The 15075-nt window shown below is 40.9% G+C and overlaps 1 protein-coding gene across 1 annotated transcript in view; it reads right to left on the reverse strand.

Moving 5' to 3' along the window:
- Window positions 1–15075, reverse strand: part of GRM1 (glutamate metabotropic receptor 1) — a 630972-nt gene that overhangs the window by 109888 nt on the left and 506009 nt on the right. Inside the window, exons 4-5 of the mRNA XM_033935628.1 lie at window positions 5903–6149; window positions 1101–1263 (exon numbers count right to left, since the gene is read on the reverse strand). Of these exons, the coding sequence (XP_033791519.1) occupies window positions 1101–1263; window positions 5903–6149 (410 nt within the window). The remainder of the gene's footprint in view (window positions 1–1100; window positions 1264–5902; window positions 6150–15075) is intronic.

Here is a 15075-nt window from a genome sequence, read left to right on the forward strand (position 1 = left end):
CATCTCCCACTGGATCATGAGTACTTAAACAGGGGAGAAACGCAGTCGGCTCCAATCCTGAAAAAACCGCAACAGAGTCACGCAGCCTGAGCTCAAGTCCACTGCGGATGAACCTGGGGTGAGCCATGCTCCCGAGGGATTGGCCCCCGAGTCCTTGAATCTTTAATGCAGGCTGTCCAAGTGGGTGCACTGCAAAGCTGTCTGCTCTTTGGACGTAGATTCTTGACCTGAGTCTGCAATCTCCCTCAGCCAGAGCTGTTCCACAAGAGGAATCCTCTGCAGATGAAAAGCCTCGCAGATGGTTGGCAAAAAAGACAGAATTTAAATAAAAAGAAACTAGCAGAAAAGAGAAACTCCTACCATCTCGCTTGAAGGAAGACAACTGAGAAATTGAAGAACAGCCCAAAAGGATGCGAAGCAAAGCAAAAGAATGATAATGAATTCTTGCTATAAGAATTCTTGCTAGAAGGGGTTGACTACCCACACGTTTAGGAATGGAGTATCTGTAGCACTAGTAACCTACTTTATACCATTTTCACTAGTACAGAACTCTATGAGTTCTTACTATCTGATGCTCTTATCACGTTATTTTTGGAAATACACAATCCCCTAAATTCTATATATGGTGCTAAAAATTGTGTACGCAAAATTTGGCACATGCCCAATTTGTGCATGCAATTTAATTGAATAAGAATCCAATTAGCATTGATAATTGGATGCTAATAATCAACTATCAGTATGAACTGGCATTAAAAAAAACATTTATGCACACAATTTTAAATGTTGGGATCCAAGTGTAAATTTTATGTGCAGCTGAAAAAAGGGGGTACAGCCATGGGAGGGTCATGGAGGAAAAGGGGCATTGTTGCAATTTTTGCATGCTGTTATATTGTAGAATAAGGGGGATCCATGCCTAATCTAAGCAAGAAGATTTTTGACAGGTAAAGATCTTGGTGCTAAGCACTATTCTATACATGGCACCTAACTTTTAGCGTCGTTTATAGAATAGCGTTTAGTGCATTTTTTTCAGTGCTGATTTTTTGTTGCTATTTTTAAAATTGGGTCTTATTTTCAATAGTTAAATTTGATAATGTCCATACCTTAATTTGCCCTTTTGAGCAAGGGTCACTGCACACCGATCGGACCATTCCACTCTTATTCATCTTTAAGTCATCAATGTTTAGAAAACCTTCATGCCATGTTCCAATGCGTACATAATCATAATGACTGGGCTCTATGTACTGTAGATTCATAATATCATACCTGCAAGGATAAACCAAAAATAAGTTACTACAGATGATGTTAGTGACAGGTTGCAAATCACTAACAGCAGGACAGCAATTTCATGTTTGAATTATTTTAGTACACTGGGATGTATACCAACTGGTCCAGGTGATTTATCACTTTTCTATGTTTTTATAGTAGGAAAAAGGAGGTATTGATGCCCCTGTATAAAACTCTGGTGAGACCTCATTTAAAATATTGTGTACAGTTCTGCAGGCAGCACCTTCAAAAAGATATAAAAAGGATTGAGTCAGTCCAGAGGAAGGCTACTAAAATGGTGCATGGTCTTCTTCATAAGGCGTATGGGGTCAGACTTAAAAATCTCAATCTGTATACTTTGGAGGAAAGACAAGAGAGGGGAGATATGATAGAGACATTTAAATACTCAAAAAACGCAATATGTTATCAGCCAGTGGTGGATCTGATCCCAGAAAACACACATTTGAATCAAATTGTGGAGAAAAAGCCTCAAGATTAAATTAGACGGCAGTCTATTTCAAGATTTCAAGCTGGTCATGGTCTTATCACGGGCAAAAAACTCCACTTCAAACAAAATGTGACTTTAACAATTGGACCAATCGTCCACCACTGTGCACAGTGAAAAACATAGTAATTGCCACTTAGCTCAAGAGCTGGCCTTCATACTCCAAACAGTATCGTTCTCTCCACGTTTGGTCATCCGTTGTTACCACCAGCGTTTAATTCTCCCAAGCTCCAACTCTGTGTACATTTAAATACCTAAATGATGTAAATGTGCATGAGTTGAGTCTCTTCCAATTGAAATAAAGCTCTGGAATGCAAGGGCATTGAATCTCAGAGAGGGTGAGAGCTAGAAGGCCTTGAGCATGCGCAGATGCTCAAGGCCAAGCAGTAGCCCAGCAGAGAACCGGCGGCAGGCACTTTCATCACCGGCGGCGCATGGATAAGGACAGGGCCGGTAAGTGTGGGGGGGGGGAGGAGGAGACAATCGCGAAGGGAGGGAGCAGAGTCAGTGGCCTCAGGGGAAAAACAAAGCTGGTTCCCGGGGTCGGGGGACTCGCAAATCGAGTCAATGCTCGGTTTGCGAGTTAGTTTGCTTGAGTATTTTGCTCGTCTTGCAAAACACTCGCAAACCACGTTACTCGTAAACCGAGGTTTGGCTGTACTTTTTTACAGAATTCATTCAGTCTCTCGGTTATGGCTTATCCTCCATGAGCACCCCTTTTACTCTGTGATCATCCAATGGTCCCACAGATTCTCTCACAGGTTTTCTGCTTCTGATGTACCTAAAAAAATTATGAATTTTTGCCTCTTTTGCAAGTTTCTCTTCATATTCTTTCTTAGCTTTCTTTATCAATGCTTTGCATCTAACTTGCCAGTGCTTGTGTCTCTTATATTCTTCATTTGGATCTTTTTTTCCATTCTTTAAAAAATGTTTTTTTGGCTCTTAATAGCCTCTTTCATTTCACCTTTTAACCATGCCGGCTCTCATTTCCTCTTCTTTCCACCTTTGCTGATATGTGGAATACATCTGGTCTGGGCTTCCACGATGGTATTTTTAAATAGCATCCACACCTGGTTTACAGTCCTAAGCTTTGCAAATGATCCTTTTAGTTTCTTTTTAACCATTTTCCTTATTTTATCATAGTCGCCCTTTTGAAAATGAAATGCCTCTACAGCAGATTTTTTTGGGTGACATCACTCCCAGTATCAGCTCAAATTTGATCATGTAATGATCACTGTTTCCCAGTGGACCCAACACAGTTAACTCCTGAACTATGCCTTGCATTCCACTAAGGACCAAATCTAAATTAGCTCCCCCTCTTGTCGGTTCCTGGGCCAGTTGCACCAAGCAGAAGTCATTTTAGAATGTGTAGGAATTTTACCTCCCTTCCTAGAACTCCCAGATGTAACATTTAACTAGTCATTGTTGGGGTAATTAAAATCAGTAATTCTTAATCTCTTATTCAAAACACAAAATTTAAGAATCTATTGGGTTTTCAGTTTTCGCCTACACCAATGATTTTCAACTCCTTCATCCAGTGAACTCTGAATCTGATGAGGAGATAGCTAACATCAACCAAAAGCTCTCCAAAATAAAGCAATGGCTTCAAGATAACATGTTATTTCTGAACCTTGCAAAAACTAAAACTGTCTTTTTCCCGTGGAAAGAAGGACTCAAGTTTACATCAACAATTCTTCAATTCAGTCTGTCGACAAGATATAAATTCTCAGACTAATCTTAGATAATAAACTAAACTATCATAACCAAATTAATTCCTTTGTTAAAAGCTGTTTCCACAGGATGCATATGATCAGATCCCTGACCAATTTTTGGGATGCCCCCTCACTGAACACTTTAATTCATTCGCAAATTATATCAAAATTGGATTACTGTAATTCACTTTACAAAGGCATTGCACAAAAGGAAATTAGAAGATTACAAATAATACAAAATACCGCAATAAAAATTATCACAGGTAAAAGAAAATTTGATCATATCACATCTTTATTAAAGAATGCACACTGGCTCCCTATCAACCATAGAATAACTTATAAACAGGCTCTTATCACATTTAAAGTCCTACAATTCAAAGCTCCATTATTTCTAGACCGAGTTATCATCCTGTATATTCCTTTCAGTTCCTTACGATCTGCGGACAAAAACCTACATACTATTCCATCCTTACGAATTATAAATACTAGGCGTAACACACTTCTCTGTCACTGCTCCCCAAACCTGGAACCTACTACTAGCTCTGGTAAGAGAAGAAAGAACCCTTGATACGTTTAAATCAAAATTAAAAAGTTATCTATATAGGGACATCTTTAATTAATTTGCCTTCGAAGTTCAGTTAATATTTCTACTTGAAGTAGGCAAGCACTGATCTAATAAATCTCCTATTGTTTTATCCCTTCTTTGTTCTCTTTTATGTACCAAATTGTAGTTCCTCCCTGCTTTCCCTCTTATCGAATGTTCATCTGTGATTCCCAAAATTGTTTGTCTCCCCTATTTTAATTTTTATTGTTCATTGCTTTGTAATCTATGAAAAAAGTGATTTTATCAAATATGAATTATACTTGAAACCAACACCCTAAACTGCTAAATGGTCATTAGCAATCCAAAAATTGGAAGGGAAAAAAAGGCTTCAGATGGGCTTCATAGGCCAAAGAAACTCCCAAACTCCTGCTGATATTAATCACACAGTCTTATATTTGTAGTATATTCTTCACTTCATATTACACAGTCTTCAAATATTGATAACCATAGCAAAATGCATGCAATATATCCAAAAAAAATCAGCATAGCAGTGGAAAGTATCAAAAATAACTTAGCTTGCTCCGGTTCTCAACCATGCTCCGTTGGAGATTCATCAGCGGAGTTTTGTTCCCCAAACTGTGGAATCAAATGCAGAGATCCTACAGGGTCATCCGTGTTTCGTCAATGTGTCTTCCTCAGGAATCTTTTGCTATGGAGTCCACGAGCCAGCTTGCAGTTGAAATTTTTGGAGAGCTCCACAATGAACATGCATGAGAGACCTTTGCATAGCAAGGAGGCAGGGCATGCAAATTTTTCTCAAGCATATTCATTGAGGATATCCTGAAAACCTGGCCTACCTGTGGACTTCAAGGACCTTAATTGAGTTGCCCCGATATAGGACATTAACAAAACAATCTCTGGATCATAAAAGAGAAATAAGAACTTAAGAATAGCCTTACTAGGTCAGACCAATGGTCCCAGTAGCCTGTCCTCACAGTGGCCAATCTAGGTCACTAGTACCTGGCAAAAACCCAAATACAGTAGGAGCAACATTCTACAAACCAGGTAACAACCCCAGTAGTTACCTCCAGAGTTAAGCCCCCCTGTTTTTGTGCAGTAAACTGTACAATGATAATTAAAAAAAAAAAAAAATTTCTGGGAAAGGGTGTGGCATAAGTGGGGAATAGGCATGTATGTGTTAACTAGATGGTGCATATTTCATTAGCACATTTACACATTTTTTACGAAACCATAGCACGGTTTTTAACTCCGACGCTCATAGGAGCTGTTACCAAGCAGCTGGAACTAAAAAACACGCTATTGTTTTGTAAAAAGGGGGGATTTAATGCTGGAGCACACACTACCTCTTAAATAAGGGGCAATAAGTTTTTTCAGGTCTCTTGTGCTCATGATAATATTAATACATGATCTACAAAAAAACAAAAGGGAAAATACCCTAGAAAAGGAAAACACAAACCCCCTTTTTTCACAAAGCTGTGCTAGCGGCTGCCGCATGGCAAAAGCCCCAAAGCCCTTTAAATCCTATGGGCTTTGAGGCAGTTACCGCAGTAGCTGCTAGTGTGGTTTTGTAAAACCGGGGTGGGGAGGGGGAGATTTTGAAGGTATCATTTATGAAATTCCCATAATAAGCTACATTACCTGCAAATTTTAGTACATTTTAGTAAATGGGCCTTTTAATTTGTACCTGAGGAAATGGAAGTCAGGAATGCAATTTGAACTGGATTTCCCTGATTGTCAATCTGGTGCTCTAACCTCTACGCTACTCCTCCATTCCTATTGTGCAAATATATCAGTATTTAATGGAAGCATATAAAGAAAAAACACATTTTATTAGAGTGCAATGAATTGTCTCTTTACCTTCCTGGTGCGTCTCCTTTTTCATCAAACCAGACTTCCTCTCCTGAAATTCCAATGAAGGAGGTCTTTATGAGAAACTCTAAGAACATGCTGCCATTAATGGGTTTCATGGCATCACACAGGCCAACATGTCCTGGGCACACAGACAAATGCATGTCATGCAGACCATGGGCCATTGCATAAATAGCGTTGATGACAAATCCCATTTTACTGTCTTGAACATAATTTTCTTGTAAACTCTCATTACCTGCAAAAAAATTAACAAAAATATATCTTAACAAATATATATAGAAATTGATTTTAGGGAGTCACATAATTTTTTTAAGTTGAATACTGGTCATTTTTATTTGCCTACCTTTTCAAATAGCTAATTGCCATGATCTGCATTCTGGTCTCAAATTGGGTACTTATATTTTTTCTTTGAAAATTATCATAAAACATATGTGTACTATAAGCAGCTACATACTTGAGAACTATCTTATACTCGCTATTCATCTCAACAAAAGCTCAAGGTGACGTTTAAGTATCTCGTACAGGAGGTGAGCCTTTTTTGAACGAAGGGAAACTCCAGAATGAGAGGGCATAGTATGAAATTAAGAGGTTATAAGCTCAGGAGTACTCAAAGAAAATATTTTTTGTACAGAAAAAGTGGTAGATGCGCGGAATAGACTCCTGGTGGAGGTAGTGGAGATCATGGCTGTCTGAATTCAAGAAAATGTGAGGCAGACGTATGGGAGCTCCCAGGGAGAGAAGGAGATAGTAGATGCTGTGGATGGGCAGACTGGATGGGTCATTTGACCTTTATCTGCCATCATGTTTCCATGTTTTTTTGTTTCTATATGCAATCACTATAAATTTATTTAAATAAATCAATGGAGGAACTGAAAGAAATCTTGGTGAATCTAGAAGATGTACTAAGACAAATTAAAAAGTGATATATTACCTGGACTGGATGGTATAAGCCCCAGGGTACTGAAAGAACTAAAACATGAAAATGATGATTTGCTGTAGTACCTGAAGATTGGAAGGTAGCCAATGTTACACTGATTTTTAAAAAGGGTTCCAGGGGAGACCTGGAAAATTACAGATCAGTAATCCTGACTTCAGTGCTAGACAAAATAGTGGAAACAATTTAAATAAATAAAATTGTGGAACATGCAGATAAACATGATTTAATGGGACAGAGTCAGCATTTGTTCAGCCAAAGGAGGACTTGCTTCACCAATTTGCATGATTTCTTTGAAGGTGTTGAATAAACATGAATAAAAGTGAGCCGGTTGATGTAGTGTTTCTAGATTTTCAGAAAGCTGTTGACACAGTTCCTTAAGAAAGGCTCCTGAGAAAATTAAAGAGTCATAGCATAGGAGGCAATGTTCAGTTGTGGATTAAGAACTAGTTATCGGAGGGTAGGGTTAAATGGCCATTTTTTTAAATGGAGGAGGGTAAATAGTAGAGTGCCACAGGGATCTGTACTGGGACCAGTGCTATTTAACATATTTATAAATGATCTGGAAATTTGAACCAGTGAGATGATTAAATTTGAAGATGACACTAAACTATTCATAGTTGTTAAAATGCATGCAGACTGTGAAAAATTGCGGGCAGACCTTAAGAAATTGGCAGATGAAATTTAATGTGGACAAATGCAAAGTGATGCATATTGGGAAGACTAACCCAAATCATAGTTACTAGATGCTAGAGTCCACCTTGGGGGTCATTGCCCAAGATCAATCCAACAATTAAAATATTGGGAGTTGTTATAGATCAACACTTGATCATGAAAAAGTAAGTAGATGCTGTGGTGCAAAAGGGTTATTACACATTGTGGAAGCTGCGTACCATAAAAACATATTTTGAGTTTACAGCCTTTAAACTTTTTGTTCAGTTGTTATTTCTAAGTCTTCTCGACTATTGTAACAGTGTCTATTTGACATGTACCAAGAAAGAGATGGCTAGTCTTAGACTGATTCAAAATACGGGGATCAAATTAATTTATGGTCTAAAGAAATATGATCTACTGTGAGTTGCATTGGCTTCCAGTGGAGGTGCGTGTTTTGTTTAAGCTGGGTTGTCTTTGTTACAAAGTTATGTATGATATTGCTCCAAACTATATGACCGATAGATTTCTCATAGCATTCCATAAACATAGGAAAGAATCACATGCATTGTTTAATTTACCGTCTGTTCAAGGTTGTAAGAGCAAGAAATCCTTGGAACATACACTAGCATTTCAGGCTGCTTTCTATGACAGGGAATTTAGGCCACTGTTGGTAGTGCTTTCTCTTACAAGCACTTTAGAATTCAACTGAAAACTCATCTTTTTCCCAAATATTTAGCGAACTAATTTAAATCATCCTTAGGTTATGTTATTTTTAATCTTTTGCTCACCGCATTGATCTTACGGTTATGCAGTTTATAAGTACAATGTTATGTTATGTAATGTGTGGTATCTATTTAGGAGGCAATAAGGGAAAGGATTGGGGACTTGTATACCGCCTTTTTGTCGCTTTGGCATTTCAAAGCTGACATTCAAAGTGGTTGTCACTGGTGGATTAAGTGATTTGCTCAGGGTCATAAGGGATTTGATCTCACAATTTCTGGGTGCAGAAGCAGCAGCTCTACCAGTGAGCCACACCTTCCCAGATTCTATAAATGGCACCTAACTTGGTAGCAAAGCAGCTCCTGCTGCATGTCAATCAAAGTTAGGTACCGTTTGTAGAATCACGCCTAGTGGCACTGAAATCAACTTAGGTTCCAGAAGGTGTCATAATGTTAGGCGCATATGGCGCAGTGAGACAGAAGGGATGGAGTTTGGAGTTGGCAGAGCAGGAGAAGGGGGCATATATAAAGTAGGAGTGATTACCAGCTGAGCGGAGCTTGGGGGGGAGGAGCATAAGGGGAGATAAGTGAGGAGAGATGAGGGGCAGCCAAGTGAATGCATTTGTAGGTCAGTAAGAGGAGTTTGAATTGTATTTAGAAACAGATGGGAAGCCAATGAAGTGACTTTAGGAGAGGGATAACATGAGTATAGCGGCTCTCATGGAATATGAGTCATGCAGCCAAATTCTGGACAGATTGAAGGGGAGAAAGATGGCTGAGCGGAAAGACTGAGAGTAGCGAATTGCAGTAATCTAAGCACAATGTGATGAGGGTTTGGATAAGGGTTTTGGTAGTATGCTCGGAGAGGAAAGGTCGAATTTTGGTAATATTATAGAGAAAGAAGCAGCAGGTTTTAGCGATATGTTGTATTTGGGCAGAGAAGGAGAGGGAGGAGTCAAAGATGACCTCAAGATTGTGAGTAGACAAGACAAGGAGGATGAGAGTGTTGTCCACAGAGACTGAGAAAGGGGCAAGTGGGTTTTGGCGGGCAGCTCTGTTTTAGCCATATTCAGTTTTAGATGGTGGTGAAATATCCAGGCGGCAATGTCGAACAGGCAGCCTGAGACTCGGGTCTGGGTTTCAGTAGAGATGTCTGGTGTGGTTTAATGTGCAGTAACAGGTAAACTAACACAAAACCCTTTAACATTTTCACACAGTAGCCTGTTTCCAGGCACCAACCTTATGTTAAGTGGTTAATGCATCCTCTTCACAGCTAAATCCTGCCTATTGTTGAAATTCAGCAGTTAGATTTACAATTTTCAGCCTCAGGAATTTACCCAGGTAACTTCCAAGTAACCCAGGTTCTTGACATTCTAGAAGGGCTGCTGAAAAGCCTTGATTGTTTTCCTAAATTCAATATATTAAATGGATACATGTTAGAAATTATGTACTAATTCTTTGAGTACTCTTATTAGATTTCTCATAGCCTACTATCTCTTCAAGGCCTTAGGCAACTGCTCCTCATTAATGTAGTGCTGTAACTGGTGATGCATTATTATTACCAGTATTATAGGTTCCTGTGCAGATTTTAATTTTGATGTGTAACCAGTTTGTTAAATATGGCCATTGCATAGGAAATTATACTTCAGAATTCACAAAATGCTCGTTTCATTACATGTGTGGTTTCTTTTACTGATGATATAGAAATAAAGATCAAACAAGTCTTCTTCTGTTGCACTACTTGTGCATCTGAATTTTCTCATTTTTGAGCACAATGATGTGGAATTTAGATTCCTATAAGTCCGTAGAGTACTGCTTTCATTGAAGGAATATTAATTGGGTCAGCATCTTTTATAATGACTTCAGAGGATTCATGTGGCCCGAACATGTTCTACTCTGCAAATCTTCCCTTCATAGTCTCTCGACAGTATATCAGTTGATTACATTACTGCATTATCACTTTATTTGGCACATTTTCTCTCTAGGTACTTTTAATTACAGGGGAATATATATGCTGCCAGCAGCTGATATGTTGGTAATATAACAGTATGCTTAGAATAAATTTGCCACATAAAGACAAACACCTCTGGACAGAATTTTGCAGCACTGGCTTGACACTCATGCAAACTTTCTGGAGGCTTAGTTGTTCCTCTCTCCTAAGGCTGATCCCATCATTCCCACCAATGAATATTCTCCCTCCTACCACCTGTACAGGTAGGAGGGAGAATATTCATCGGTGGAATACCTATAGGATAGTGGCGCTCCTGAAGAATCCTTTGTGAAGGGCTGTTTTGTAGAGCTTGAATCTTGCTATGTAAGCACCCTGATGCAGCAAAGTGTTACTTCAGTGCTATGTTAGTGCTATTACAGAATAAATAGTGTGAAAGATATATGCGGCTAGGTTACAGCAGAATCTCATTATTCGCGGGGGTTAGGGGTAGAGCCAGCCCGCAAATATTGAAAAATCGCAGATAATTTTTAGGGCCGGTTCTGACCCACCCCCGCCTCCCTCCTGTGTCCCAGAACTTCCCCAGACCTTACTTTACCGGCGATGTGGGGCAGGATCGATCATTCTACGCTCCTGCCTCATGCAGAGCCATCATCTACAATGGAAACTCACGGTAGCCATTTTGATGATGGTTCTGCACGGGGTAGGAGCGTAGGACGATCGATCCTGCTCCATGTTGCTGCTAGACCACCAGGTAAGGTCTGGGGAAGGTCTGATGCAGAGGTTTGTTTGTTTTTTTAAATCGCGAATAACCGAATCCACGGGTACTGAAACCATGGATTCAGAGGGGGAACTGTAATTTGATTTGGACTATAGTGAATGAGGGTACTAAGGATGTGATGCTTGAAAGGTGAGGTGCCTGTATAGCCATATTACAGTGGAATTATTGCCGGAGGCTTTATTGTTGCTGTTCAGAGGTGACATCAATATTTTTAGTAGTGTATGTATGTATAGACTATCGGTTTTGTGGACATACAGATAGCCAATTGTAGTTTTTTTGTTCAATTATATAAATATAGAACAGACCGGCATCCAAACAGGCATCTAATAAATAAACTGAGAGCAATGTTCTCTCTAAGCCAGGAAGCAGCTGTGCAAGTCTTGATGTATTCTGAGCAGTAGTTGGTGTGGGCTGGCACATTGTGAGCAGGGGGAGGGGATCAATTTTTGAAAATTATATTAAAATATTGAAAAGTTAAATTATTTCTTTTCAATTAAAATGAAAATATAAGAAAGCATGGGGCTGTGAGCAGTGCGATCTCGCTACTCCGGTACGCCCGCTATAGATCTGCAATTTAATCGGCGATTTTGCCCATGCTAATTGTGCCTCAGTGTGGGGGAACGCGGTTGGGTCTTGCTGGTGCACTTTGTGCAGCTCGCTGGGTGATGGCCGCTAGACTAACAAAGACAGATCATGAGCGGAGGCAGCAGCCGGAAGCCAAAATGGCAACGCATGTGGCGCCTGCTTCACCTGAAACTCCCAGTTCTCTCTGGGTTGCTGAGGTCACTGCCGAGGTGCAGGCTGCGCTGGAAGGTATGCTGGGCGACAAGCTGCAGAGGATCCTGGACAAACTTGATACCTTGGATCAACGGTTTTCCATGCTGACCTCCGAGGTTCGGGACACCCAGCAGCGGGTTAGCTCTGCTGAAGACGCCGTGCAGCAGCTCTCCTGGGAACAGGCAGTGCACACCACCTCTTTGGCAGTGCTTAAAACTAAAGTGGAGGATCTTGAAAACCGGTCCCACCGGAATAACCTCAGGTTTGTGGGCTTGCCTGAATCTCTTTTGGAAAATGAGCTGGGAGACTTTTTGGAAAAGTGGTTGGCAGAGTCCCTGGCTATCCCGCATAAGCAGGGCCCACTGTTCATTGAATGGGCCCACCGCCTGGGGCAATGGAGAGATGGAGCGGATCGGCCACAGGTGGTTATTTGCCGCCTTATAAACTACTGTCATAAGATCGAGGTGCTCCGGGCATTGTGACAGGGGAAGAAGCTGCTCTACAATAACAAATCTGTCCTCTGTTTCCAAGACTACTCTGCGGAGGTCTCCCAGGCTCGCTGTAAGTTTTCTCCCTTTTGCTCCAGCCTCGTCCGCTGCAGTGTCCCCTTCTCTCTACAATATCCTGCATGCATGCGGGAGATGCACGCGGGCTCTGCTCTTGGCTTCTTCTTTGGGCATGCTGGATGTTTGGAGAGTTTTGTACCCGGTTGAGTGCGACTATTCTCAACTCTCTTGGGCCCATGGGACGTTGTCTCACATTGATCTCATCCTCCTTTCAAGAGAGCTGCTTCCTGTGGTTCAGGAGGCAGTGCTTGGCCCCATTGAAATTTCAAATCACGTGTGGGTAGGTCTTTGTTTGCATTGGGGGCCCTCCCGGGGGAGGTACCCAGTGGAGATTCCCTTGTCACTTGTATCAGAACACCCACTTTCACAACTTCTTGCTGAACAAGTGGGGGGATTTTAAACATACTAATCAGAAACATAGAGAGGATCCCGTTCTTTATTGGGAAATGGCAAAGGCCATGTAACGCGGGGAAATCATGGCCTTTGTGGCCTTCGAGGCTAAATCGCGCCATAGGGACATTCTCACACTGGAGCACAGGGTTATGGTTCTGAGGCGGCGCTTCACCAGTTGAGCTTCGTTGGAGCTCAAGACACAGCTTTTAGAGGCACAGCAGGAATTGAATGAACTCTTACACTGGGGGGGGGGGGGGTACAGTGATCTAGGGACCACTATAAATTTCAGCTATTTCGGTTTGCTAATAAGAGCAGTTGGATGCTGGCCCATTTGGCCCGCCCATATCGCGGGTCTGCGGGTATAACAGCTTTCTGTGACTTGCGGGGTACTCTGCATCATAAGACCGAGGATATTAGCTGTATTATGCGGGACTTTTTCGCCGCTTTAAAAAAGTGCTGAACAGAAGCTTTTTATAGTGGGAATAGATGACGTGTGTGTGTTACATATACACAATCTGACCCAATTAAAACATTTTTTATGTATAAGATTTGGGATCCCTAGAGAAAATTTTGTCATGTTTTATGTATGTGTGTGTGTGTGTGTGTGTGTGTGTGGGGGGGGGGTAAGAAACCAAAGCTGTGCTGGTTTTTTTAAATTGATAATTGGAGGAGGGGAGGTCTGTGAGTGCCAGACTTATGGATCTACAATCTGGCCTGCATATTGAGGCATTTCAAGGATTGATTGCTAAACACTAACAAATTTATGGATTGTTCTTTGAAAGAGCATATTTTCATCCCTGGCACCTCATTACCTCCTCCATGCACACTTGAAGAGATTGCCCTTGAAGGTTTATAAGAAGTGTGTTATTGCGTCGTCTCTGGTGAGCATAGAGGGAGCTGGTGAAAATTGGTCTACTGACTCCCATTATATCCCCCTCTTCTATGAAACTGCGCTAGCAGTTTTTAGCGCAAAGAGATCCGCGCTGCATGGCCTGCGCTGCTCCCGAAGCTCATTGAGTTGCTCCCCGCACTAGAAACTGCTAGCACAGTTTTGTAGATGAGGGTGGTTAGTCTTTTTATCTTGGCATAGGAACTAGGATCTTCCTTAAGTGGAAGGATAAGGGAATTTTCTTAGTTGAACATCTGCTCAGGGAAGACAGACATTTGCAGAACCAGATCTTTTGATCTGGCAGACCAATTTACATTCCTCCAATTCAGACATTATTTGGACTTCCTCTTTTCTTGTCCCACCTCGAGGTCTGGTGGAGAAATCCGAAAACTACTCAAGAGGGATATGTGGGGCAGGGTTTCAGTAGCCTGGTTTTAGATGGAGATTGCTAAACATCAACCCCCAAGGAACTATTCAGAGATAAAGGATAGATGGAATAGGGGCTTGCCCAGGTCCTTCTGTATAACTTCTTTTCAAGGTTTGGTGAAAGCAGTATCTGAGGTGAGGTGATCCATTATGCGGAATTGCAGGAGTGCTATGAGAGGTGTTCAATAATTTATCTACCTCAGTAGGAAAGAAAGTAGCAAAGTGTAAGGGTTTGTCGAGAAAAATGTCCATCTGCCCCTTAAGCCACTTTTTGGAATTTTTTCTTTTTTGAAAATGAGCCCTGTGGTGTCTTGGGAGTTTCCCTCAGGTGCAGGCTGAGGAGTTATTTGTATAGAACTACAGGGTAGTTGTTTCCCATGTAAACCATTTGAGATAATATAGCAAAATTGATCCTTTGATGCTATTCCATTGCATAGAATCAGCAGACCCTTGATACTTGATGAATTTCAAGAAAATATAGGCGCAATGTAATGGCTACAGATCGAGCCACCGTCTACTATTCTATCGGGTACTCTTGGCTAAGTTATTGGAATTGATAACCAAATGAATAGTATTGCTGTATATCTTTTTTTCATCTTCTCCTCCACCTATGATTCAATAACTTCCTGTCATTAAAACTTCTGTCTTTTCTTTTTTTTTTTTTTCTTTCTTTTTTTATTCACTTTTCTATACCGTTCTCCCGGGGGAGCTCAAAACGGTTTACATGAATTTATTCAGGTACTCATAGGTGTAATAACCACACTAGTCTTCTTTTCCTTATTTTAACTGTGATCTCTGTAAATATCAATATTTTCCTAAGTCAGAGCTTCCCAAACTGTGGGTTGGAATTTCAAATGGAATCACAAAACTTGCACAGGTGGGTTCTCCATAGATGACTCATTACTCTATACCTCCTGGGGGCACACATTTTATTTAGCTGAAATCAAAGGGTCAAGGCCACATAAAGATTGATAAGCACTATCCTAAATCCTTTATTCTTAACCTCATGAGAATCTCAGAGAGGGTGAGAGCCAGAAGGCCTTGAGAATGCGCAGATGCTCAAGGCCCCGTAGC

The sequence above is a fragment of the Geotrypetes seraphini genome, chromosome 3, assembly GCF_902459505.1.
Source record: "Geotrypetes seraphini chromosome 3, aGeoSer1.1, whole genome shotgun sequence".
Classification (NCBI taxonomy): Eukaryota; Metazoa; Chordata; class Amphibia; order Gymnophiona; family Dermophiidae; genus Geotrypetes; species Geotrypetes seraphini.